General features: G+C 47.1%; 4 protein-coding genes across 8 annotated transcripts in view; 2 read left to right on the top strand and 2 right to left on the bottom strand.

The window, feature by feature from the left end:
* Flo2 (flotillin-2) overlaps nt 1-24,837 on the bottom strand; it is a 101,640-nt gene that overhangs the window by 59,860 nt on the left and 16,943 nt on the right. The window lies entirely within an intron of this gene.
* Nucleotides 5,320-14,225, top strand: LOC4816099 (glucose dehydrogenase [FAD, quinone]). Its single transcript, XM_001355478.4, has 2 exons — nt 5,320-5,586; nt 11,054-14,225. The coding sequence occupies exon 2, from the start codon at nt 11,364-11,366 to the stop codon at nt 13,437-13,439; it is 2,076 nt and encodes a 691-aa protein (XP_001355514.4). The 5' UTR covers nt 5,320-5,586; nt 11,054-11,363; the 3' UTR covers nt 13,440-14,225.
* On the bottom strand, nt 18,467-19,413 carry LOC26533425 (uncharacterized). Its single transcript, XM_015185701.2, has 2 exons — nt 19,273-19,413; nt 18,467-19,212 (listed from the first exon to the last, which is right to left on the bottom strand). The coding sequence occupies exon 2, from the start codon at nt 19,206-19,208 to the stop codon at nt 18,603-18,605; it is 606 nt and encodes a 201-aa protein (XP_015041187.2). The 5' UTR covers nt 19,209-19,212; nt 19,273-19,413; the 3' UTR covers nt 18,467-18,602.
* Nucleotides 22,030-24,268, top strand: LOC4815547 (glucose dehydrogenase [FAD, quinone]). The gene has a single exon (XM_001355480.4). The coding sequence runs from the start codon at nt 22,170-22,172 to the stop codon at nt 24,066-24,068; it is 1,899 nt and encodes a 632-aa protein (XP_001355516.3). The 5' UTR covers nt 22,030-22,169; the 3' UTR covers nt 24,069-24,268.

The raw sequence follows: 24,837 nt of genomic DNA on the forward strand, positions 1-24,837 counted from the left end.
GGCACCACTTTCCCCCACAGCCAGAGACTAGTCGGTGCTGCAACCAAAAGCATGGCTGTTGGGCTTTTGTTAAGCTCTAGCTAGTGGTATTTCAAATATGATTCATTGGGTTGTGCTCTCGCCAGCTGAAGGAAGAAAATGTCCCTACCACGGAGTACCAAATAAAGCACCAATCTGCCAAACCTCGCCACAGATAGACCCCTTTTGGGAGCCGCTTTGATGGGGCACGTTCGTGTCGGTGGTTTCCATTTAAACTGTTGATTGCCATAAGCACTGGGCGTTGCTTGGCCCCAGTTTGATTGCCAGCCAGCGGATGATCGAGCATAATCCTCCCGAAATATACCGGCGAGCATTTCCGTGTGGGCGTGGCTTCCGGGTGGCCGATAGTTTCGCTTTTCTGCGGCTCTGCGGCTTTCAAGTGTGCCAAGGTTACGGCTGCTATTGACCACACATTTGGCCAGCGTTGACACGTTTTATTTCGCAGGTGTTTGCTTTGGCTCTTTGGGCAATGCCCAGCCAGACAATTATCAACCGTTTGCTAATGGGACCTGGCACAAGGGATGGCCGTTGGCCGACTGCAATTGCAAATTTCACATGGTCTGGCCAAAAGCGACACCACACACGTATTGGCAATAAAGTTCAGAAAATAATAACAGACAGAAAGCAAACAAAATGCCGTACCATAAACCACCCAAAGCGCTTTGATTTGTTTCTTATATAAGGCCCTTCAGACCGCGGTAGTCCGCGGCCCACAGCCCGCAGAAGGGAGCCGAGGGCCGGGAGAGATGCCCAGAGAAATATCAAACAAAGCTTAACCAAATATTTGATTTGGTTTTAACGAAACGCCAAGTCATAGCCGTCGATGGCTGGAGGGATAAGGGGGCGGTGCGGCGCATACAAATGGAAAGTGTTATGCCAAAGACAACGAAAATCGGGTACCCGAAATGATCTCAAACGATAATGATAATGATCATCAGTGGTGCCCGCAGATGTGCGATGATGACACACTGCCAAGGGATGTGGAAGGGGGGGGATATGGGAAGCGGGGGTACTCCCATACGTATCTGTGCCTGTGGTCAGTGAAACGATGAGACCAATTTGGGTCATTAAACCGCCAAGAGTTCAGTTCGATGAGACCAAGTCGCTGTGGGGCTTTTGGGACAGCCCGCCGAGACGAGGGTGGTATAATGGATGGGTGTGTGGGGACGGCTAATCCATTAAAAAACTAATGAATGATATACTAAAATAATATACGGTAGGAAGTCGCATAAAAAAGGCTAAATATGCAGATTAAATAGACAAATATGTGGTTTCGAGCCCTGGCCCATGATTGATTGAGTGCTTGGGCTGAGACTCCACTCCGCTCAATCCTTCATGAGTTGTTTTGAGGAATTTGCACTCGCCCCTTCCTCCACCCCCCCTTCCTTCTGTGGGCTCCAATGAAGTGCAAACAGAGCGACGTGATGTCGAACACATACGAAAAGTCTCAGAAAAACACCAAATCCACGTATCGCACAGGGATTGAATAATCTCTCTGTGTAATTTCGGACAATTATGCCGCCGTGCCTCAGACTCAGCCTCAGCCGCAGTCGATGCTGCTGCAATTGCAGCCCGTACTGCATCGCACCACACCACAAAAACACTCCGAAAACCAAAGCCGAACCCCAAACCCCAAATCGTTCAAGGCATATAATTTCAATTGCAAACTGGACCGTGGGGCAGCACGAGAGCGAGGGGCCCGACTGCCAGCATTGTCAAAAAAAAGCTTCAAGCCTGCTGCTTATGTCATAGATGGCAAGGTGTCAGGTGCCGCGCCTCACGTAGACCATAGAAAAACAGCAACGGCAGAGGCAAAGGCAGTGGCAGAGGCAGTGGCAGAGGCAGTGGCAAAGGCAGCGGCAAAAGGTGGCGGCGACGGTGGTGCCGGTGGCGGCTAACGAGCTGGAATGAACTGCCAGTTGGCTGCCCTTTTAATTCGACCTATTATGGCAGTACTTGTGCCGCTGCACTGCTTCCTTACTGCCTATTCGAGCACTGTCTATCAGCCACCCTGCCCCCGCCCCCAAGCCCGTTGCACTTGCTTCCCCGATATACGAAAAGCCAAGCGAAAGTCTCGATACTCTATGAGACGGGGGCTGTATGCCTGGAACCGATCTTCGTCCCTTCTTATAGGGATTATGAGACCACACACCCGATATAAGCCGCGCCATTGGACATGTCCATTCGCTTAGGGAAAATTTGTACAGCGAGTGGGCTCCACGGGAACAGGGGCCTATCTGTCAGGATCGTGAGAGCTTAGAGGGGATTTCGGGGCAACCAATTTGCCTGTTTTAAACACATTTTCCTAATTTGTATCTATTCGAATCACAGGGTGGGGTCCCTGGAGGCCCCACAGCTCCTGATTTCTTGAGTAAAATATAAGAAACATCTGAAATTCGATGGTTATTCGTACAAGGCCCCGATATTTTTATATTAAAGCTAAGATTTTAAAGTAAATGTCAAATAAATTTGGTCCAAAAATGGAAATTTTATATTAAAAAAAAGGGTTTTCCCTTATTCAATATTTTAGCATTAATATAAAAGTATTTCATTTATATTTATATAATTCATAATTAAATTAAATATATTTTGATATTTAAAGTTAAAGATTTTTGTTTATATTTTAAATTAAAAATATTTAAATTTAAGAAAATATAATAATATTTCATTCAGATATAATTCATACTATAACGAAATATATATATATTTTTTTTAAGTGAAATATTTATGTTTATATTTTAAATTAAATATATTTCCATATATTAAATTAAGAGGATATTCACGCGTTGTATGTGTGATTCAAGGTGATTTCTATTTAATTTCTTTATGTTTTTATTTAAAGACCGAATTTTTGATTTAAATATGAGTGTGGCCTCCGAGTGTAGGTGCTTTAAGAGATTTATAGAGATGATTCCAACAATATTAAACGTGACTCTATGGCGCTTTGGAATTGCATTTGTCTTGAGGGCGTTTTGGGTCCGGGACTGGCCCGGAAGGTATCCACATTCCCTTTTTGGCCCACTATCGAGCCTTGCAGATCGCTCTCTTTCCTGTTTGATCAGCACTAATTGCACTTTAACACCCAACAACCCAACAAGTACCATATCAGAGACCAAACGAAACGAATCCAAGTGGATTGAGAAAGAGACAGCGATGGCTATGCCGATTGCGAGGGAGATAGAGAGATGGAGAGGGAGGCGGAGGTGGAGGTAGAGACGGAGATGGAGGCAGAGCCGCTATGAAATACATATTTCAACAGCTTACCTAAATCATGTGGCTGTTGTGCTGTTTTTGTTTTGGTTTTTTTTTCCTTTTTTGGCTCATGATTACATAAATTATACCCGTTGACAAAACCCAGCCAGTTGCCTGGGGTAAAATCCAAACGAGAGAGGGAGAGGGAGGGAAAGCGGGAGAGCAAAAAAAGATACTTTTCTCAGGCATGTTTATGGGTTAATAACTCCATTCGGCCATTCTCTGGTTGTCTTTCGACTGTTTCCAGGGAGCTTGGAATTCGCGGAATGCGGCCTGCCACAGCCAGCAGAACTTCCAGTCTTTAACGGACAGCGGACGGACCCCATTACCCTTACTAGTTCTTGTTCCTAGATGTTCTTGTCCAGGTAACCTTTGTTTTTGCCAGTACCCACGAGTATTCCTTGAATATTTTATCCTTGTAGTTTGGGAACATACTTTTTTGGTTGGGTTTTTTTTACTGAATAATTTATGTTTCAAGATTGCAGACATCCTCTCTTTTTCTTGAATATTTTCCCATTGAAAAAAATCTTTGGAGGGTTTATCATTTCTTTATGAAATATCTTTGATCTTATAAATAAAAGCTTATAAGAACAAAGATATTGAAAGAAATAATCAAAGAACACTCTAATGTTGTAAATATTTAAAGATTTTTTTCCAAAGGTGCTTCATTGTGCAAATCCTTAGCTTGAGACCTTCTCTATTCAACGATTGATTTGTAGTCTATTGATTCTTATCCATTGAATATACATAGGTACATATATTGTTATTGATTTAACTCTGTCTAAAGTTTATTCCTTCTGTTTAGGTTTTCTACATACTTTTGCTAAAATACTTATATTTTCCTGATTAAATATACTAAATAGGGTTTCCGATATTTGATTTGTATTGATTATATTTAATTTTGAAAAGAGTGTGTTTCCCTCAATGAGATCTGATCCTCACTAGGAAGTTTCTTATGATTCCATTCGCTCTCTCCTGCTCTGTTCTCACTCACTCTTCCTCTCCATCCTCCCCCTCTTCCCTCACGACCTAGTTTGACCTTCTGGGAGACACAACTTCATGCAAAGCTTCGCTGGAGCTCAGCTCCCGTTTCGATTCCGTTATCAGCGCATCGAACATGTTCGACTGCAGACACGCTCGCTCGCTCGCTGGCTCGCTTGCTCGCCCGATGTGCCAATAATATGCAACAGCTGGCTGGCTCTCGCTCGTCGTGTTTTGTTTTGTTTTCTGTTGTACCCCTTAATCATAGATCATATAGAAGTAGGGGCTACTAGGCTCGGGTAAAGGCATGCAACAGCCAGAAGGATCCCTACCCCACGAAAGGATCGGGATCAAAGGCAGAGTTCCTTTGTATTTTGGAGACTATGAAAGATGGGATCATTACGGATGGTTCCGAATCCGACCTGCCTTTCATTATTGTTCTACATTTTACTCCAATTAGAAAAGAAACCAAAAATTAACATATTTTTGGCATATCTTTTGTATGCTTTCAATCGCTGGCATCCTTAAGATGTTGATCCAGTGGATTCATAAGATACATATTTCTGTGGATTGCATACGACCTTTGGACCACATTCTTCACGGACTTCTGTCTTTTGTCAGCCTTCTTGTCCGAAAAGGCTTCCTTCCGCAGTTTTAAATTATTTCCACACTTCGAAAATCTACATAATTCCTGAATAAACTCCATTACAGGCCTTTCGCAGCCTATAAGTCATGACAACTTTCAAGAAAATACAGTATTTTGTTAAGCAAAACACTTAATATTTTCAAACTCCTCCTCAGAAGGTTCCTTCCTCAAGGAGGTGTTATCTACAGACTTATCCAAGGATCAAAATTAATGATAAAATAAAATGATATTCGAACGATAGGAGGCTATTAAAGTTCAGCCACAGAGTACAGGGTATCGCCGGGGTCGAGCCGCCGCTGGTCGTATCTCTGGCTTGTGGCTGGTTGCCGTTTGCTGCGCTCGCTCCTCTTGTGGGCTGCCTTGTTGTTGGTTTTGTTGCCGCTTGCTGGTCTTGCGGTTTGCTGGCTTTCGTGTTGTTGCTTCATCGACGACTTCGTTTTGGCCGAATTTGGCGGCGACAAGCGAAACGCTCCATTCAGTCGAGTACGTGCAACGCAGCCGCGCAGACGCAGCCAGCGGTTGAATATTTTTTTCGTTTTTTTTTTTGTCCTAATCCTCCTCCTCCTGCATTGCTGCATCCTTTTGCCAGGCCAGGATCCTGTTACGCCGCTTGTGAGCCGAAAGTGTCCGAAAACCAAGTGCCAAACGCCGTGGCCCGATAATTGCAAGTAAGCAGAGCCAACCAAAGACCAACAACAAAAGTGACGAGTGACCAAAACAAAAGGGTCAAGTGTTCCATAAGGAAAAAAAAGACGAAGGGTCGAGTGTGCCAGCAGAGAAACGAAGGGCTGTCCAGGGAGTAAGAGATGGGGAGAGACCTGATCAAGTACTGTTTGTTGTTGATGCAACCATTGTTGTTGTTGTTGTTGTTGAAAGAGATTCACTCCAGTGCAGTGCTCAAGTTTTTGGCTGGATACCACAATCTGCACCATCTCGTAAGAGTCATTCAGCCTGCCCACAACAGTGAGATACATTCAACAACAACAACAACACAACAACAACGAACTGTGAGATGCATTCAAGAAATGGGCATACAAACTCGTACATTCAGATATGTAGAGACCCTAAAACAAATCACAAACAGACTCTCGACAAGGGGTTACCCGGCAACGAGCTCTTAGCTCAGGGTCTGGAGGTAGTGCCTATAGCTGGAGTATGGACAACAGGAGCTTGAGGAACAGTATACCCCCCCGAGGACCCACCGACCGACCATGCTCGTAAAGCGCAAGCAGACAAAGAAATGGTGCGATGGCCATGGCAAGAGAGGGAACCAAAAGTAGGCTACATGTTGCAGCAACAGCAGCAACAACAGCAATACTCCCCAACGTTAGCCGTGCATTGTCATTGTTTCCAGGGGGGCCCTCGCCCCCCCTCTTTCCAAGACAATAAAAAGATTTGTCGTCGCTGCTGCTGAACATCAGCCACAACCGCAGCCGCAGCAGCCGCAACAGCCGCAACAGCAACATCCACATCCACCCATGCAGCAGGCAACAATTGTTGTTCATGTTCATGTACAACAATGCTCGTAAAAATTAGCATTTGCATTAGGGGAGAGACAGGGGGAAAGAAAGAGGTGTTGTGGGAGAGTTTGAAGCCGCGCCCCAGTGGCATAACCGTCGAAGAGGGGGCATTAACGTGGCCAAAACAGCAGCCGCAAATAAGCATCATCTTTGATCGTAAGATTTGGCCATTAATTTCGACCAAAATGCCAGTAAAATTATACTCAATCATTGATTGAACGCTTAAGCGAAATTGAGCAATTTCAATAAAGTCGATGGCGATCTATCGATACACCATGATAATCGATGTCTGTCGATATACGTATCTAAATCATCATTGAGCCAATAAAAGAAGTCTGTGGTTGATGAAGACTGCACATTGGTAGGATTTCAACTTCAAAAGAGAGTCTGCGATCGATCATTAGCATCAAGAAATTTTTGAAAGAAATCTAATTTGCCGATGGCCATACTTTCCATAGGCTTTCCTCCGGCCAAAGAGTTTCATTCGATTTGTTGTATTAATCGGCAGTGCATGGCATTATTAACACTGGACACGCAGTGGCAGTGGCAGGCAACGGGCCGCAAATGGTGGCTGCCACTATTTCCAGGGGTGTTGTTGCAGTTAAATGAAATTTTCCGCTAACTAATTAAACATTTTACTCTGCCGTCGAATTAATTGCAACATTTTTGAATACAGTTAGTCAGGCAAGGCGGCTGCTGCTGTTGCTGCTGCTGTTGTTTGGCCAAATCGAGTCATTGACACAATGACATCTCCCCAAGTCTCCCCATCTGAAGAACAGCAGTCGGGGGGGCAAATTGCTTTGGCACCGCACCACCAAGGTGACTGACACCGGCTGACACTGACACTACATCATCATGAGCACCCTTCACTCTCCCCCCTGTCCCCCCCCACCAACGCTGTCTGTCCATGTCCCCGCTTGTCATGCGTTTGTTTACACCAAATTAACGCACAAAATCGCAAAGAAAATCACTTTAATTGTCTCAATCATCGTTGTCAAAGTGGCTTGTTCGTCAAATGCGTGGGTGCTGGCCGGGAGTTCGTCGGGCGAGTGAGTGGCTTGGTCGTGGCCTTCACTGCTGGACAGGAAGTCTAATTGGCCAAAATGCTACTCGAGCCCAAAGAAAACATCAGCCAGTCGTGAGTCGACGCTTTACATATGCTTTCCGAACCATCGAATCCAGTTTTCGATGATTAGTTTTTGAATCTTCGAGCTGCTCACAGATATTCTGTCGGCTCATCGAAATCGGAATGCCTTTTGAAAGTGTAGAGGCACAAAACTATTTTTCCCCCACTATAATGACGCATGTCAATACTGCTAGGGGAATGGGGGGGGGGGGGACCATGAGGGAAGAGGCAACTCCGGACCGGGCCGAGCCGGGCCGGGCCAACAGGTTTGTTTACCTGGTCCCGGAGCCGTGGCATCACAGCAGCCCTCTTGTCTTGGCCAAACTCGTTTACCGTCGCTGCTGACCCAATTTCGTGGCGCGCTTTTTCGACATTTGTACAACAATTTGTTTCAGCTGTGGTTGTTGTCGCTTTTTTTTGCACAAAAAACAAACCCCCAAGAAATGAAAAACAGCCAGTAATGAGAAATTGTAAAAGAAATGGTAACCCAAAACGGTTCCACTCTCTGTATCTGTATCTGTATCTGCTCGTGCTTCTGCATCTTGCATCTGTGTCTGCGGTTGGATCAGAGTCGAGGCCGAGGCCGAAGTCGTAGTCGGAGTCGGAGTCTGCCAGGAAAGGTTTTGAGAGCCACCTGTAGTGGAAGCGGTTGCCCCAGTCTCGGGTGGCGGCCTTTCACTTGGACAGCGCCACAGTGGAGCGGGTTTCGCTGGCTAATTGAAGTGATAAGAAATCGACATTGAAACTGATTATGTCAGACACGCGAAGGGTTGCGAAACTCCAGCAGAAAGACACGATTGAAAGCCCAAAGGGCTCCTCAGAGCGAAAACAGAACAAAAACAGCTTTAAACTGGCGATACTCTTAAATAAACCATTTAAAAATCTGCCATCCTGGTTAGAAAACAGTCTTCCGAAAGGAAAAGTTTCCCTTTTATAGTTTCCGGAAAGTAGTACAGACTACTGAGAAATGCCAAGAAATCGAAAAATATATCGCGACATATTTGTCGCACATTTCAGCACATCAGAGCCAAACGAGTCTTCGAAAAAAACTACAGGAACTACAGAAAGTTATTAGGGCAAATTATTGAATATTCCGCTCATCCGAAAGTGCTGATTCGGGTTATGGAAGAGCGAAGAACCACTTTATTAGCTTCCCCTCTAATTATTAAGCATTCCTCTTATCTAAAAGTGCTGATTCGGGCTATGGAAGTGCGAAGAATAACTTTATTAGCTTCCCCTCTAAGATGATTACATTTCTTAACACTAATTCCTGGTTATGATGCTAGTTTTTTGAACATATAGCTATCGCAGCCCCATGAGTAATCTCTGTTTTCAAGAGGACCTAAATTAGAGCCTTTTCGTTCCAGTCCCTTTCGGATGGTTGAAATCTGGGCCTTAAGCTCCCGCCCCGATATTCAAGCATTGTTTGTCGGAGTGGGTCTCATGAATCACCTTTGTGACTCTCCTTCCGACTCAATCACCGCATTTTAACCGCATCTTCCACTTTTTGCCTCCGTCAACGCTTCTTTCGCTTTAGTCTGTCTTCTGCACTCGTTTATCTCTGCTCATCTGCTCTGTCCGTCTTTCCTATTTCCTGGTCTCTCTCTCTTTCTCAGGCGCCTTCATTCCCCCTCCGCTTTCTCGACACTCGCCTTCCCTTGTTCGCCATTCCAAGCGGTCTTGAGGCATTCCATTCCACTCATTCCTGGATAATGCAAGCGACGTTAATTCTTTGTACATAATTTCCCATAAGCGAGTGCAAACGTGCTCGTGATTTTTTTTACCACAAGTCCCAAAGAGATAGATGAATATTAAGAGAACTTTTGTGGGTTCAACCATTTCCTAGTGGAAATGGAGGGAGGGAAGTGCATATGATATCCCACACTCATTACAGAGTACAGTACAGACGAGTACATGGCACATTTCTCACCCACTCGCGAAAGCGTTTTCCCCCGTAACATGCCGCATTCCAGCATTCGCAGCCCAACGAGATCTCGCCCGGCGCCATATACACCATACGTACCCCTCCGATTTGTAAACTGGATAGACAAGCGTTAAGTGCCGTTAGATATTTCAACACCCGCTCGATAACAACGGCGGCAACGTCGGGTAACCACGGCGGGGCATGGCGGCAGCCATGTGTCAACAGCTCCCTCAGCCCGAAAGCAAAACAAAGCCCAAAAATAGCAAATGCCTGAGCCGGCTGATCGGAGAGACCCACTCAAATGTGTATCTATCCATCTACGAGATACAAGATACAATATACTCGCAATACAAATACTTACCGAAAGCCAGAAAGAGCCGAAGACAACAACCAAATTTCGTATTTCTTTTACCCAATCGAGCACGCCAATTACGAATACCCCCGAAATCCAGCAACGATTTGGTTTTGGTTTCGGTTACATCACTTTTTTGTTGTTGTTGTTGTTGTTGGATCGTACAGCAACAATAAAAGCAACAAAATATTGTAATATTGTAATATGAAAACGGCCGACGAATTTGAGAGACAAACAAATGGCAGATATCTGGGCATTGTGGATGCTTCCCCACATACGTGACTTACATTCAAATGTAAGCCATAAAAGAAAACCCTCTCCACATAAGCCGGAATATCGTCAAGGTCGTCCAGTCTGAGACTCACACACGCACAATCATTACAGTGGCAGGGCAAGGGAGGAGGAGGGTGGCACATCGCTTTGGTTTATTGGGACTAGTGCAACACTTTGATGTCTGCTGATGCAACTGTCTGCCGCAACTGCACTCGGCCATGCAATTTACATCATATTTAAGCAATCGAAACTAATGGTTGTACCGCGTTGCACCCAGAACCAGGCCAGAAGCTCCTTTAGACCGTGGCAATCGCAGCTCACACCTTGGTTTGGGAAAGTGCACCTCTGTTAAGCCTCTCACTCGACATTTTTTCGCTTACGAAATCGCCCCATAACGCTTATATTAAAAGCCAAAATCGTACAGAAAATGGGTAATTTTATGGGATAAAAATAATGAGAAAAACATACGACAGACTAAAGCAAATTTATTGATGGGAAAGTGCGCTAAAATCCAAAAAAGGTCTTGATTATAGAAGAGTAGAATTATATGGAATTATATATATTATTAGATATACAAATCCATTAAGGTTTGTCCCTCTCTGTTTATGATTTGTGGCTCCTCACCCCGTCCTTAATGTTCTCTGGTCTTAGAGCTTCCACTGCGAGACTCGACCCCATATAAGAGGCTTTGCCGGTAGGTCATTCAGTAGGGATTGCTCTAATGGTTTGGAGAGATATATATGGTACAGATTCCCTATATACCAGAGCCTCTTGCTCTGCCCACACCCTGGAGATGTCCGGAAGTAACGGACAGCAAAGAGAAGATCTTAGATATGGGAGTTAGCCGAACAAGAAGATAGAACGTCTAAATTCAAGGGATATTCCAATCAACTAAAATCAAACCCAACTCTAATGTTTCTCTATCTATGTATTCTTTCAGCTGGCCAACGAGGAGCACTATTGGAAAAAGAAAAGATCCCAAGGGACAAAACCGGAGGGAAGCAAAGCCGCAAGGCAGCACAAGGCACAAGCAGCAGAGTAAAGGACGCAGCTTGGCGGATCATAGAGAAGAGCAAGGCAGAACAGAGCCGCGCCATGCACAAAAGAAAGAAACGCTAGAAACGCAGAGCGAAGCGAGAGACAGAGACAGAGAATACATCTATAGAGAAAGAGAAGAAGACAAACCCTTGACCCTTGAGACAATCCCGAATACGTAACCATATCCAATCCCAATCCGAAACCCAATCATTATGGTACTCAATCTACTCTTCATAACGACTGTGATCAAGTCGACCTTCGGCGTGGTGACGACGGGCCTCTGGCTAATACCGCTGATGCTGGCCGCCATCACCTACTATCGCTACGATGCAGTCGACCCCGAGTCGCGGCCACTGGACCAGCTCAACCTGTATCCGGAGTACGACTTCATAGTGGTGGGCAGTGGCTCGGCGGGGGCTGTGGTGGCCAATCGGCTGAGCGAGGTGCGCAAGTGGAAGGTGCTGCTGATCGAGGCCGGGCCGGATGAGAACGAGATCTCGGACGTGCCCTCGCTGGCCGCCTACCTGCAGCTGAGCAAACTGGACTGGGCCTACAAGACGGAGCCCTCGAACAAGGCCTGTCTGGGGATGCAGAACAACCGCTGCAACTGGCCCAGAGGCAGGGTCCTCGGCGGCAGCTCCGTCCTCAACTATATGCTGTATGTGCGGGGCAATCGCAACGACTACGACCACTGGGCCTCGCTGGGGAACACCGGCTGGGACTACGACCAGGTGCTGCGCTACTTCAAGAAGTCCGAGGACAACCGCAATCCCTATCTGGCCAACAACGCCTACCATGGCAGGGGCGGCCTGCTGACTGTCCAGGAGTCGCCCTGGCACTCGCCCCTGGTGGCGGCCTTCGTGGAGGCTGGCACGCAGCTGGGCTACCAGAATCGCGACATCAATGGGGCCCAACAGTCGGGCTTCATGATCGCCCAGGGCACCATCCGACGGGGCTCCCGCTGCTCCACCGCCAAGGCCTTTCTGCGACCGATCCGGCAGCGCAAGAACTTCCATCTGTCGATGAACTCCCATGTGACGAGGGTGATCATCGAGCCGGGCACCATGCGGGCCCAGGCCGTCGAGTTCGTCAAGCACGGAAAGGTCTATCGCATTGCGGCCCGTCGGGAGGTGATCCTCTCGGCGGGGGCCATCAACACCCCGCAGCTGATGATGCTGTCCGGCCTGGGGCCGCGGAAGCAGCTCGAGAAGCACGGCATCCGAGTGCTGCAGGACCTGCCCGTGGGCGAGAACATGCAGGACCATGTGGGCATGGGCGGACTCACGTTTCTGGTGGACAAGCCGGTGGCCATCATCCAGGATCGCTTCAATCCCACGGCTGTCACCTTCCAGTATGTGCTGCGCGAACGCGGACCCATGACGACCCTCGGCGGAGTCGAGGGGCTGGCCTTTGTCCACACGCCGTACTCCAATCGCACCGTCGACTGGCCGGACATACAGTTCCACATGGCGCCGGCGTCGATCAACTCGGACAACGGGGCGCGGGTGAAGAAGGTGCTGGGCCTGAAGGAGTCCGTCTACAAGGAGGTCTACCATCCCATAGCCAACAAGGACAGCTGGACGATTATGCCGCTGCTGCTGCGCCCCCGATCGAGGGGCTCGGTGAGGCTGCGGACGGCCAACCCCTTTCACTACCCCCTGATCGATGCCAACTACTTTGACGACCCCCTCGACGCCAAGACCCTCGTCGAGGGCGCCAAGATCGCCCTGCGCGTGGCCGAGGCGCAGGTCTTCAAGCAGTTCGGATCGCGGCTGTGGCGCAAGCCGCTGCCCAACTGCAAGCAGCACAAGTTCCTCTCGGACGCCTATCTGGAGTGCCATGTGAGGACCATTTCGATGACCATCTACCATCCGTGCGGGACGGCCAAAATGGGCCCCGCCTGGGATCCCGAGGCCGTCGTGGATCCCCGCCTCCGAGTCTACGGTGTGCGCGGCCTGCGCGTGATCGATGCCAGCATCATGCCCACCATCAGCAGCGGCAACACGAATGCACCTGTCATCATGATTGCCGAGAAGGGTGCCGATCTCATCAAGGAGGATTGGCTCACCAATCCCGAGTACAAGGTGAAGCGACAGGCCTCCACCTCCTCCACAAAGAGTCGTCCTGCAGCAGGCGACACGGATGCGGCAGCCAGCAGCATTCAAGGTATCAACATCAGCAGCAGCAGCAGCAGCAGCAACATCAGCAGCAACATCATTGAAGGCAGCAACATCGTCGACAGCAGCAGCCTCTACGACAGCAGCAACATCACCTATTCAGAGAGTTAGGTCGATCAGAGTCAGAGTCAGCGCCAGATCAGTGCTCAGGGGTCCATTAGCTTTAAACAATCGGGAGAGAGAGAGTTCTCCCTGTTTCTCGCCAAACGAGCATCCATGTTGCCATTCATTAGAGGTGTTTTTTTCTGGGATTGCTGCGGATCACAGCAACAGTCTCCAAAGAAATCTAGAAGAATTGTTTTAGCCACACAATAAATCCCAATAATGGGATCAATTGCAAGTTCTACAAAATCTAAAGCTCCAAGAAACCAAATCGAATCTCATTTCCAGCTGCTCTCCACAGATTCTTCTACAAACTATTTCCATTCTACACTCCTCGACCCCCGACCCCCGACCACCGACCCTTTTCCATTGCAAGAAGACAGCAGAAAGAAGCATGATGAAATCGAGTCATAGATTATAGCCTCCATTAATGTGTATTCCTAGCTTTAGTTAATTATTGTTTTACATATATTTTTTGTTTGTTTTTGTTCCTTGTAATAATATTATTTTGATTTCGATTATTATTTGTGTAGCTCGTCGTTAAGTTATGTTTTGATTAAGTTAATATTCTACGACTATTTATACAAAAAATTCCCATACACGCATGCGCATTATTTAAACGACACACATTCTATTTAATAAATTACATTTGCATAAACATAAACATAAACATAAACATTATGGCAACGAATTAATTAGCAAATGAATGGATGAGAATGGAATGCCCACTCTACGGTGCGAGAGGGACGCAGGCACGGCATTTCGCAGACAGCCCAAAAGCAGGCAACGAAAAAGCGGTGGTGAATTAGTGGTGGCAAAAAGAACGCCATCGGATGCTTAGTCGATATACTATCGGCTACAGGTACAAGCTGTACAAAGAATTCTGAATTTAGATCAATTTATTTTAAATAATTTTGAGCACATTATTTGAAGAATTTTAGTTCCCCTTCGTCTTCTTTGCTTTGAAAGGTAGTCCAAAAAATTCCATTTTTTTTCGGGTTGAGAGTCTGTTAATATATCTGTTATTGTTTTTATCTTAGAGGACCCTATATTGCCATTAGTGGGCTTTTTTATAGACAGATTTTCTATAAAATACACAAACAGACCCTTTGCGAAGGGAAGGGGGAACTCATTCAAACTCTTCGTCATACCAGAACAGACCAAAAAGCAAGCCATGGCAGACTCTGAGCAGGACCAGAACAGGACTTATACATCACCCATTGCATCTTTGTAGGCCACAGAAACCTACGTCAAAGACCTCGAGAGGAAGCTTCAAAAAGAAGCAGCAGCAATGGGATTTCATGCAAAATTTAAGCGGAAAAAAAGTGAAAGCAAGATCTAAAATTATATCGATGCTCAGATATAGTCGAAATATATAGTAGATGAAACCATTAACATATAGTTCTATATCTTTCACAGTTAAATAGTATCTCAATCGCCTTTCTCCTTTACTATTCAGAGCCGCAAGAACATGAATACCATGAAAGGAAGAGGGCTGTCAGAAGGTGGAAAACATATGGGAACTTGAGGGTTTGGTATTCCCGATTCCATTGCATTCAACGACTCTCTGTTTACGGATTCCTTTAATCAGTATCAAGCATATGTATCTAGTGGTAACATTGATGCAGAAATGAGGAACCAAACCAAGATATTCCGTTCCCGTTGATCGTCTCCCTGGATCTTCCTCACGAGTTCTTTATCAGGGAAAAAGAAAACACTACTGATGTATCGAAAAACCCACACACGATCTGAGTCACGCTCCCATCTCCAGCGATACGGAGGCAAAAATAAATGATAGCCTACCATTTGGGCGCGCCTTCACGTCACGTCAGGCCATATACAAAAATACAGAAAAACTGGCTTTAATTTATGGGCGCTGAGAAGACGGCGAAACAATCATTTTCACAGTTCGATGGGGAACCAACTTTGAACTTGTCACAGAGGAACGCCCCAAACGGAGCAAGACGAAGGGAAAACCGAAAGAAACTGAAACAGACATCGAAAGACTTAACAACAAGCCCAATCAATGCGTTATAAATCATCTTTTTTGACAGGCCCCGACCAACGGACCGACCAACGGACCGACCACAACCTTGGTCAACAGTTTTCATGCTAACACGCGAACACATCGGAAGCCGGAACTGGCCAATCGACTCTCCGCGGTCTAATCAACGCAAATTATATTGAATGTCTTTTTTCCGAACAGTTTCCGATATCGAAGGCATGCTAAACGATCAGTCCCTGTCCCTGTCCCTGTCCCTGTCACTGTCCCTGTCCAACTTTGGACGTACTTCGATAATGTTCTAATTGAGGCCCCGAAAAACGTACAGACTAAAAAGATTTTATTTTACCTCAAGACACAAAATTTATGGCTAATTAATGTAAAGGTCCAAGACGCTGAGCTCCGAATTTATAAAAAAAAAATATCAACACGAGCCCACAATTCACACATTTTAATGGACTGGACGGAGCAGATGGAGCGGTTCAGGCAAGTTCAAGACCTGGCCGCCGGAGAGGCTGCACCGAGATACGCCGTAGCCTCGGGCATGATCGTTTCTCAATTCGTTCCAGATAATGCTTTCTTTTCAAGTACACATTCTATGGTCCGTTGGGCATGCATTCAGCTGATCGGATCCTTTACATCCACAGTATCTGCCATTCGAGTCGCTTTACCGCTCGATGTTTCGACCTGTTTTTAATTGATATTCTGATATTCGTCTGCACATAGCGTACGAGAGTACCCAGACCTGACACGCCCCCATCCGTGCATCCCAGAGAAGGAGATGGCGCGTCTCGAGGTCTACGTGACCAGATGCCGTACCAGACACCAGACACCTGACACCTGACCATTGCACTGCAGAGCTCGTGAAATGCTCAGAGACCTGAAGCTTTGCCCTAGACCAGCCGCCGATAAGCGATTTCGTGGCCAAAAGCGCAATAAAAAATACAATCCATATGCGAAAAATCCAAAAATTCAACAAAAATTTGCTGAAAAGGAAACTATGTCAATGGCTAACGGAAGTGTGTGCGCTGCCAAGCTACTTCCGTGTTGATGTGTTACCGTTCCAGTTAGAGGTCAATAAACTTGTTGTGTGCCCCGTTAGACACCATCGTTGCCATCGTTGCCATGTCCCGGCTCCGCCAAGCAGTTGACCCAGACCCAATGAACTTGATCTTTGTCTTGTAGTGGCTTTGGTATTCGAATATTTGCATACAACTCGCACAGACGCCAGACGTGCCACTCACCTGTAAGGGAGATACGTGGAAAAGAAGAGGGAAATACGGTTATTAATGGGCTGGGCTTGGTTACCATATTCCATATTTCATGAAATTCTTAAGAGATTAACGATGATGTGTAAATATTCATAAGGGAAACATTCTTAAGTCTATCGGAAGTAGCCCCAAGACCAATCCGATCTCTTCAGCTGTAACCGGTCGACGGTTACAGAGACCCGACCCTGGACCGTGATTAGTGATAGTGTTCGTGTGCGTGTTCGTGTTCGTCTTAGGGCCTCGCCTGACCCATTTACCCACTGAACCTGAACAGCACGTTACGTATTGAAGTGGTTACATCAGGCCTCACTTCAAGCTTTGAGACACCCCACCACAACGCACACACACACAACCTTGACGATCTTGATTTTTTTTCTGGTAGGAAATTGGGACCAATGACCATAACATTTTATGAACCACTTACAGAACGGGAGATTGGTGGCTAAGCTGCTTTTTGGTTCTGATTGAATCATTCATTTAGACGATTAAATATTCAAAGAATTTCCACAAATATTGATTATCCGGAAACTGAATATGATTTCCGGCAAAAAGTAATGAAAGCAGCTCCATTTATTCCGCAAATAGAAGACCATCAACCAGGTCAAAGTAAATCACAGCTTGTTAGTTGAATGTGTTTTATTATCGGACCGAAATTGGATCACTATATCATACAGACATATGTCAGGTTCTAATTAACAAATTTTTCGATGATTCACTTATTTCATCAGCTTTGGTTCTCTTTTATTTTACTAGTTCTTTGGTGATTGGTGGGGATGTTACCACCAGCTCTTACTACCTCTCTCTCTTTCCTTCTTTCGGGGCCTAGGACCACGTTCGAGAGCCTCTCATCTTCTCGCGCCCCTGATTCACTCCTTCACTCTCTCAGGCATTAGAATAGGCGAATGACAAGAGTAACGGACAGCCAAAAAAAAGAAGACAAGGCACCGCCAGGAGATGCACTGAGAACAACCATGTCTGAGCATCTGAGATGTACACATGTATCGTGCTGCAAGGGCATCAAGAACTAGCCTTCCTGTGGTGTTTTATAAAATTGAATGTCTGAATGAATCATTCAAATTGAAATGATTATTTTCTTAAGCTCCAGAAGTTTGTGCAGAAGCCAATTAAGTGCCAGAGATAAAAGTTCACACAAAATCAGCTCCAAAAGAGATACAAAAATATGATTTTAGGGCTTTATATATATCATGGAATTCAATGCAATTATTTCCCCCAAATATTCGACTATTATCCAATTGATTGGAATGTTTTGTGGTAGGAAGTCAGGCCAAATGAATCAATTATTGAAAGTGGATTGCTATTGCTTGTCGGTCCAAAACAAATCGATTTCGGTCTCTGTGCGGATGATTGACATGACAAAGCAGAACAGAAACAGAAACAGAAAAGTTGAATAACATTTTGATATGACCACAATGCGCATAATTGGAATACGCATATATGTAGTACCTAGATATAGATACAGACAAAGACACATACGATAGTTTAAGCAGATAACATTACGGTTTTGTTTGCTCAACATTAAAGCACATTAGAGTGTGCAATTATTTGATTTGGGCATCGGCAGCGACAAAGCCAGGAAGTTCCGTACTGATCGCACCAAAAAAGATCCAAAGTGGTCTCGTGTTGATTGATGATGGATAGACGATGATCGCGGGGGATCACGGCCATAGATCGAACGGAAGGAAACGCCAGAAGAGTCTTCAACGGACAAGAGCTTAAGTGATCATTTCAGAAGGGATTCTCAATCAGAATAGTCATTAAAGTTTATTTTGAGTTGAATTGAAATCAGTTTGAATGCCGTTGGGATTGTTATGGAGTTATGGTGTGTGTGGGTGTTCAATTGAAATCAATTTGAATGCGAAAAATATGCTGTGTGGATTGTTATGGAGCAATTTTAGAATTGTTCGCACGCATGGGCGTGGAGGTGGCGATTGGTTTGGGGTTGCTGTCCAGTCCGAAGCCATGGTGCTGATCCAGAGCGTCGGTTCCGAGTGTGTCCCAGCAGTGCTTGTACCAGCCCGAGACCGACTCCTGGGGAGTCAGACCGAAGCCGGCGGCAATGCGCTTCATCCAGTCACAGAGGCTGCTGAAAAAGGCCTTGCAGAAGCTCTCACGGCGATTGGGGACCATCGAACGGACAAGATCCACCGGAACGGCCGATGAATCCGTAAACAGCGCATCGCTGTTGTTGCCTTCAGTCCAGCAGTTCCAGTCGTCCGGGCGAATGTTGGACAGATTTCGGGCACCGCTCTCCAGATCCAGACAAATGTTGCCGTCGGCCGAGATCTGGCGTTGCGGCACAGGGCTCTCGATGGCCTGCTTCACCACCTTCGATTGTAGCCCCGCGACATCCTTCTCCTGCTGGCCCAGCCCCGAGGTGCTGGGCTCATCGTCAGGACTCCCCGGGCCCATATCGCTGGGCTGGGAGCCGACACTGGCAGCCTTAAGGATTTCGCATAACTGCTGCTTAGTATATCGTACGGACATCGCTCTGTGGGACGAACAGGGGGGCTTGGACTCACATTCACACACACGCGTATAATTTACTCACAAAAATTCGATGTTTTTCTTTATAGGTAATTTTGATTTTAAGGAGCTCCGTTTTGCTCAGCTGTGATTTAATCCACAGCTGGGTAAATATGAACTATTTCCAGGAATAGCATGGCCTGCTATCCCATCTCTAAAGGATTCCTAGATATCATATGCTGCCTGTCAGAGCCAGGAAAGGGTATACAGTGTTTCGAGCCCTCGAACTTAGTGGGCTTTTCGCTGGCCTTGGGTATCCCCCCCAGTCTGCGGCCATGGCAAATATTATTCCAAAAATACGCCCGATAATATTTGCTTTGGTATTTGGGCAGATAAAAAACCCAGCCCAAATGTAACTAGACTGGAACAACGGGTTTGTTTTGGGAAGATCAGGTCTCTAGAATGGGTCCCCCCGCATCCGATCAGGGGCTTCAGGGGTATATGCAAATTTGTGGCCAGCATTAGAATGCCTCGTCACGATGATCGAAACAAATAGCAATCAATCGAATCGTTTTATGCTGAGGTGGGATTCGATTGTTGGCATGCCAGTCATTCTGAAGACCATTAAACGATCATTAAACGAGGCTGCCACCTGCGTCAACACCAGCTGAATTGTTCACTCCATTCCTCTGTTCTTTGGCTTTTCCAGCACAGTTTCCCCTAAGCGAACGGACACAGAATCACGCATAAAGATGTCAAATGAATGAAGAATCTTTCATCCTTCCTTTTTTTTTAATAGAATTCTATGGAAATCTCGATCTCGGTCTGAATGCCAGGGGCACAGATGGGCCACACACCACAACAACAGCAAAAAAACATGTCTCGCACACAAAGTCGAGGCCCAAAACAAGAGGCAGTCGGGCCGTGGTTTTGCCAAAAATAAAATTTGCAACAAGACTAACAGAAGAAGAAAAAAGCTGCTTTGAGAAAAACTCGGTCAAAGACAACGAGTTGTTGGATAAATTCTTGACTTGAAGACTTGAAGCGTGTAGTATAGAAACAGCCACAATACCCATCGATGCGATGGTGCCGTGCTGTAAGCCTTAAAAGCCACACTTTAATTGCCGTTAGAGCCGTTCTGGCGGCGGCCAGAAGCCAGTAGCTTGACGAACTTGAGGCCCGAAACTGCAGACAAATTGCGAAATTTAAAGCCAACTGTTGGACCGGGCAACAAGAGCCCTGACTCCGAAGTTTGCGGCCAACAAAAGGCACTTGAATGTCAACGGTTCTGGTTCTGGTTCTGGCCCGTCCTTGAGGCTCTCAGAGGTTCTGGCCTGGGCTGAACCTCATTGGTATGCTGAATGATCTGCTGGTGTCGAACTCCCTGGAGAGGAAGAGCAACAACTCCCAAGTCCAAGCCCATACCAGACCCACAGCCACAGCCAGAGCCACAGCCCCTGTCCTTCGACCAGCCATATATCTCATTTGGGGCGGAGAACACATCAAAAAATCATTAAGCACCATCTTAATTTATCGTAATTTTTTGTGCTGTTTTCTTTTACGACTCGTAGTAGTCGTAATAGTAGTAGTAGTAGTAGTATGTCATATGGTTGCTGGCTATGGTCGGCTGGTCGCCTAGACGCCAGGTTTTCGTGCCTAAAATCTTTGTGGGTTTTCAAGCAAAGTAAAGCCCGGCTTCTCCGATTCTCTGGGGCTGTGGGTCGGATTCTAAGCTTCGAGTTGTTTGCATGCAAGCGGAAATAATTATAAAATTATTCGCTAGACAATGCGGCAGGCAAAACAGTATTATGGGCAGTCAAGCAGCCACCTCCGACTCCCATTCACCCAATCGCGAATGTAATTGCAATCGTGAGAGGCAGTTCCTATCACTGTGATGATGGTGTGGAATCGTTTCGAATCAAATAAATCAACTGTTTTCAACTGGTAATTTATCATATCGAACATCGCGAACGGACATCAATTTGTCGACCCTCCAGACCCTTCAGAGATGCACTTGGGATGCTCTTTGGTTCAATCAATATTTGACACAGAATATATTTTCTAGAGTATCAGGTAGATTTGTTAGATTCCCTTCGATGTTGATATTTCCTTTATTTGTTCCACTCTAAATGTTCGCAATTCCTTGGGAATGTGTAAATTATTCCAGATATTCATATCAGACATTCCTTAAGATGAACAGCACGTTCCCTAACGTTCCCTATATTTACAACAGAAGTCCCATTAGATATTTTGCTCTTGTTCCTGAATATACATCTCGTATATCGGTTCCCATCAAATGGTAGATGCAAAATGCATAAATCAGCAGTACTTAATAATGTTCCGTCCTTCGTCTTGAGCAAGCGATTTGTATGCATATTCCGTAGCGCCCTGAATTTGATTTTTCAAGGGAAACCAAAAAACAACCAACCAAACCCTTTGATATAGAAAACAGCAACTATCGAATGCGATAGTCTCAGATGAGATCCCCTGATCCCTTTCTTAGAGCTGCGTAACCGTACACCTCTGATCTGAGCATTTCTATCGCATCCACGTTTACAGCCCTTATTTCGAGCGTGAAATTCAATGGAGAAAGACCTGTTCTTAGAGGGGGATTTGTGCAATTTAAATAGACTTTGGGCTCATTAATCGTGTGGAATCGAATGGAATGCTTACGATCTTTGATTGTTCGATAATTTCAGCCTTTCAATGACGGTTCGAACCCCTGGCGCCCTCCCTCCCCCAATGATGCGATACTACACGTTCCAATAGTTAGGGGCAGGGCGGGGCAGAGCAGGGAAGGACAGGGCAGGGCAGGGCAAATAAATAATTGTTGCTCATCGGACAGACAGTTCGATCCAAGAGCTGCTATTGTCAACGATTCCCAACAATCTGTGCGGCGGTGGGGCTGATAGTAGTCTCCCGGCGGTGCATTGCACCAGTCGATTGCCGGACTTGAGTGTGTCCGTCTGACTGTCTCCCACCATGACTGCTAGGACATCGCAAAGGTCCTTGTCCAGGCCCTGGGCCCTTGTCCTGGCCTTTCTGGGGCTCCTTGCTGTGAGCGTGTCAGCGGCCGAACAGAGCTACTACGGCAACAGCATGCTCGATATGATGGAGTTCATGCGACGGGGACAGGCGCAGCTGGATCTGGAGGCCCTCGACAACGGCCAGAAGCTGCTCACCAAGTACGACTTCATTGTGGTGGGCGCCGGCACCGCGGGCTGTGCCCTGGCCGCCCGCCTCTCGGAGAACCCCAGGTGGAAGGTGCTGCTGCTGGAGGCCGGCGGACCCGAGAGCTACGCCATGGACATGCCCATTGCGGCGCACTATCTGCAGCTGGGCGAAATGAACTGGAAGTACCGCACGGAGCCGTCCGCCAGCTACTGCCTCGCGATGAACAACAACCGCTGCAACTGGCCGCGCGGCAAGGTGATGGGCGGCAGCTCCGTGCTCAACTACATGATGTACACCCGGGGCAGCAGACGCGACTACGATCGCTGGGCGGAGTTGGGCAATCCCGGCTGGAGCTACAGGGATGTCCTGCCGTACTTCCGCAAGTACGAGGCCTCGAGCATTCCGGACGCAGACCCAGGACCCACTCGACCCGGCCGCCAGGGACCCGTCAAGATCAGCTACACGGAGCCGCGCACTCGCATCGCCGATGCCTTTGTTCGGGCCTCCCAGGAGGCGGGAATGCCGCGGGGCGACTACAACGGAGAGACCCAGCTGCGGGTGTCCTATCTGCAGGCCAATGTCTACAACGAGACCCGCTGGAGCTCCAACCGGGCCTACCTCTATCCCCTGAAGGGGAAGCGCACCAACCTCCACGTGAAGAAGAACGCCCTGGTGACCAAGGTGCTCATCGATCCCCAGACGAAGACGGCCTACGGCATCATGGTGCAGACGGAGGGACGCGTGCAGAAGGTGCTGGCCCGCCGGGAGGTGGTCGTGTCGGCGGGGGCCATCAACACGCCGCAGCTGCTGATGCTGTCGGGCGTGGGGCCGGCCAAGCACCTCCGGGAGGTGGGCATCAAGCCGATAGCCGACCTGGCGGTGGGCTACAACCTGCAGGATCATATAGCGCCGGCGGTGAGCATGCTGTGCAACGCCACCTCGCTGCAGATCCGAGAGATGTTCAGTGTGAAGGCACTGGGGGACTACTTTCGCGGACGAGGCCCGCTGCGGACGCCCGGCGGCGTGGAGGCCATTTCCTTTTATGCCCTGGACGATCCGAAGAACCCCCAGGGCTGGGCGGACGTGGAGCTCTTTGTGGTGGGCGGGGGCCTGCAGACGAACGTGGCCCTGCGGCTGGCCCTCGGCCTCAGGCCGGAGATCTATGAGGACATGTTCGGCGATCTGGAGCGCAGCAACGCCAACGGATTCCTCATCTTCCCCATGGTCCTGCGCGCCAAGAGCCGCGGGCGCATCAAGCTGCGCAGCCGCAGACCCCAGGAGCATCCCCTGATCTACGCCAACTACTTCTCGCATCCGTACGACCTCAACATCACGGTCCGTGGCATCGAGCAGGCTGTTCGGCTGCTGGAGGAGCCTGCCTTCCGGGCCATCGGAGCCCGGCTGCTGGAGAAGCGTCTGCCGGGCTGCAGCCATCTCCGCTGGCGGAGCAGCGACTACTGGGCCTGCCACGCCCGCCACTTCACCTTCACCATCTACCACTACTCGGGCACCGCCAAGATGGGTCCCAGCAGCGATCCGGCGGCCGTCGTCGATGCCCGCCTCCGGGTCCATGGCATCCGCAATCTGCGCGTCGCCGATGCCAGCATCATGCCCCACCTCATATCGGGCCATCCCAATGGCCCCGTCTATCTGATAGCCGAAAAAGCCGCCGATATGATCAAGCAGGATCACAACTATGTTCTCTAGTTGTAGATCCTAGAAAGGAGCACAATTTGTCTTATAGGTGGAATAATTACAAATAGCTTAAGGGTAGGGGATCGAGGGATCTTCGACAGATCCGGGATAGACCTGGAGACACTGATCTCAGGGGCTCTTGAATTAACCATTCGACGAATGAATGTACAAGGAGGAGTGAATGGAATAAATAGAACATCAGCGAGCATCAACGTGTCGCGTCATGCACAGGACATGTACAAATGTTTGCCTGTTGTTCTTTCTTTTTGTCACGGGCATTCCCTGGAGCAAGGACTAGACTTTAGACCAGGAAATTCGGAAGAAAGTGTTTTTTTATAAGACTTAAGGAAGGAAGCTCTGTAATGAAGGAAGAGACTGGTTTCGTTGTTATTTCTCTGTTACTTAAATTGATATAGTCCATTGATTTTTTTAATAATACAACAAAATATTTATAAATATACAATATTAAGGAAAAATCTATCCTACAGTACGCGTAGTCGATGACGATGTGTTGAGAGTCTAAAGTCATCAAAGATATCTTTAACATTGGGAGTACCTAGGGCTTCATCAATGACATTGTCAAATGACAGTCTTTTATGATTAATCGATGACTTTAAAATAGTAATCAATGAATAAGCGACAACTTTATAAAAGGTAATCAATGAATAATAGATAACTTAAAAAAATAATCGAAACCCTTGAAATAGTAATCCACGAATTATCGATGATAGTAATCAATAAATTATCGATAAGTTGCAAAAATAAATCAATGAATAATCGA

This window comes from Drosophila pseudoobscura, chromosome X (genome assembly GCF_009870125.1).
Source record: "Drosophila pseudoobscura strain MV-25-SWS-2005 chromosome X, UCI_Dpse_MV25, whole genome shotgun sequence".
Classification (NCBI taxonomy): Eukaryota; Metazoa; Arthropoda; class Insecta; order Diptera; family Drosophilidae; genus Drosophila; species Drosophila pseudoobscura.

Excerpts from the sequence above, each read along its gene's own strand:
- LOC4815547 (XM_001355480.4), top strand. The coding sequence starts at position 22,170 with ATGACTGCTAGGACATCGCAAAGGTCCTTGTCCAGGCCCTGGGCCCTT.
- LOC4816099 (XM_001355478.4), top strand. The coding sequence starts at position 11,364 with ATGGTACTCAATCTACTCTTCATAACGACTGTGATCAAGTCGACCTTC.
- LOC26533425 (XM_015185701.2), bottom strand. The coding sequence starts at position 19,208 with ATGTCCGTACGATATACTAAGCAGCAGTTATGCGAAATCCTTAAGGCT.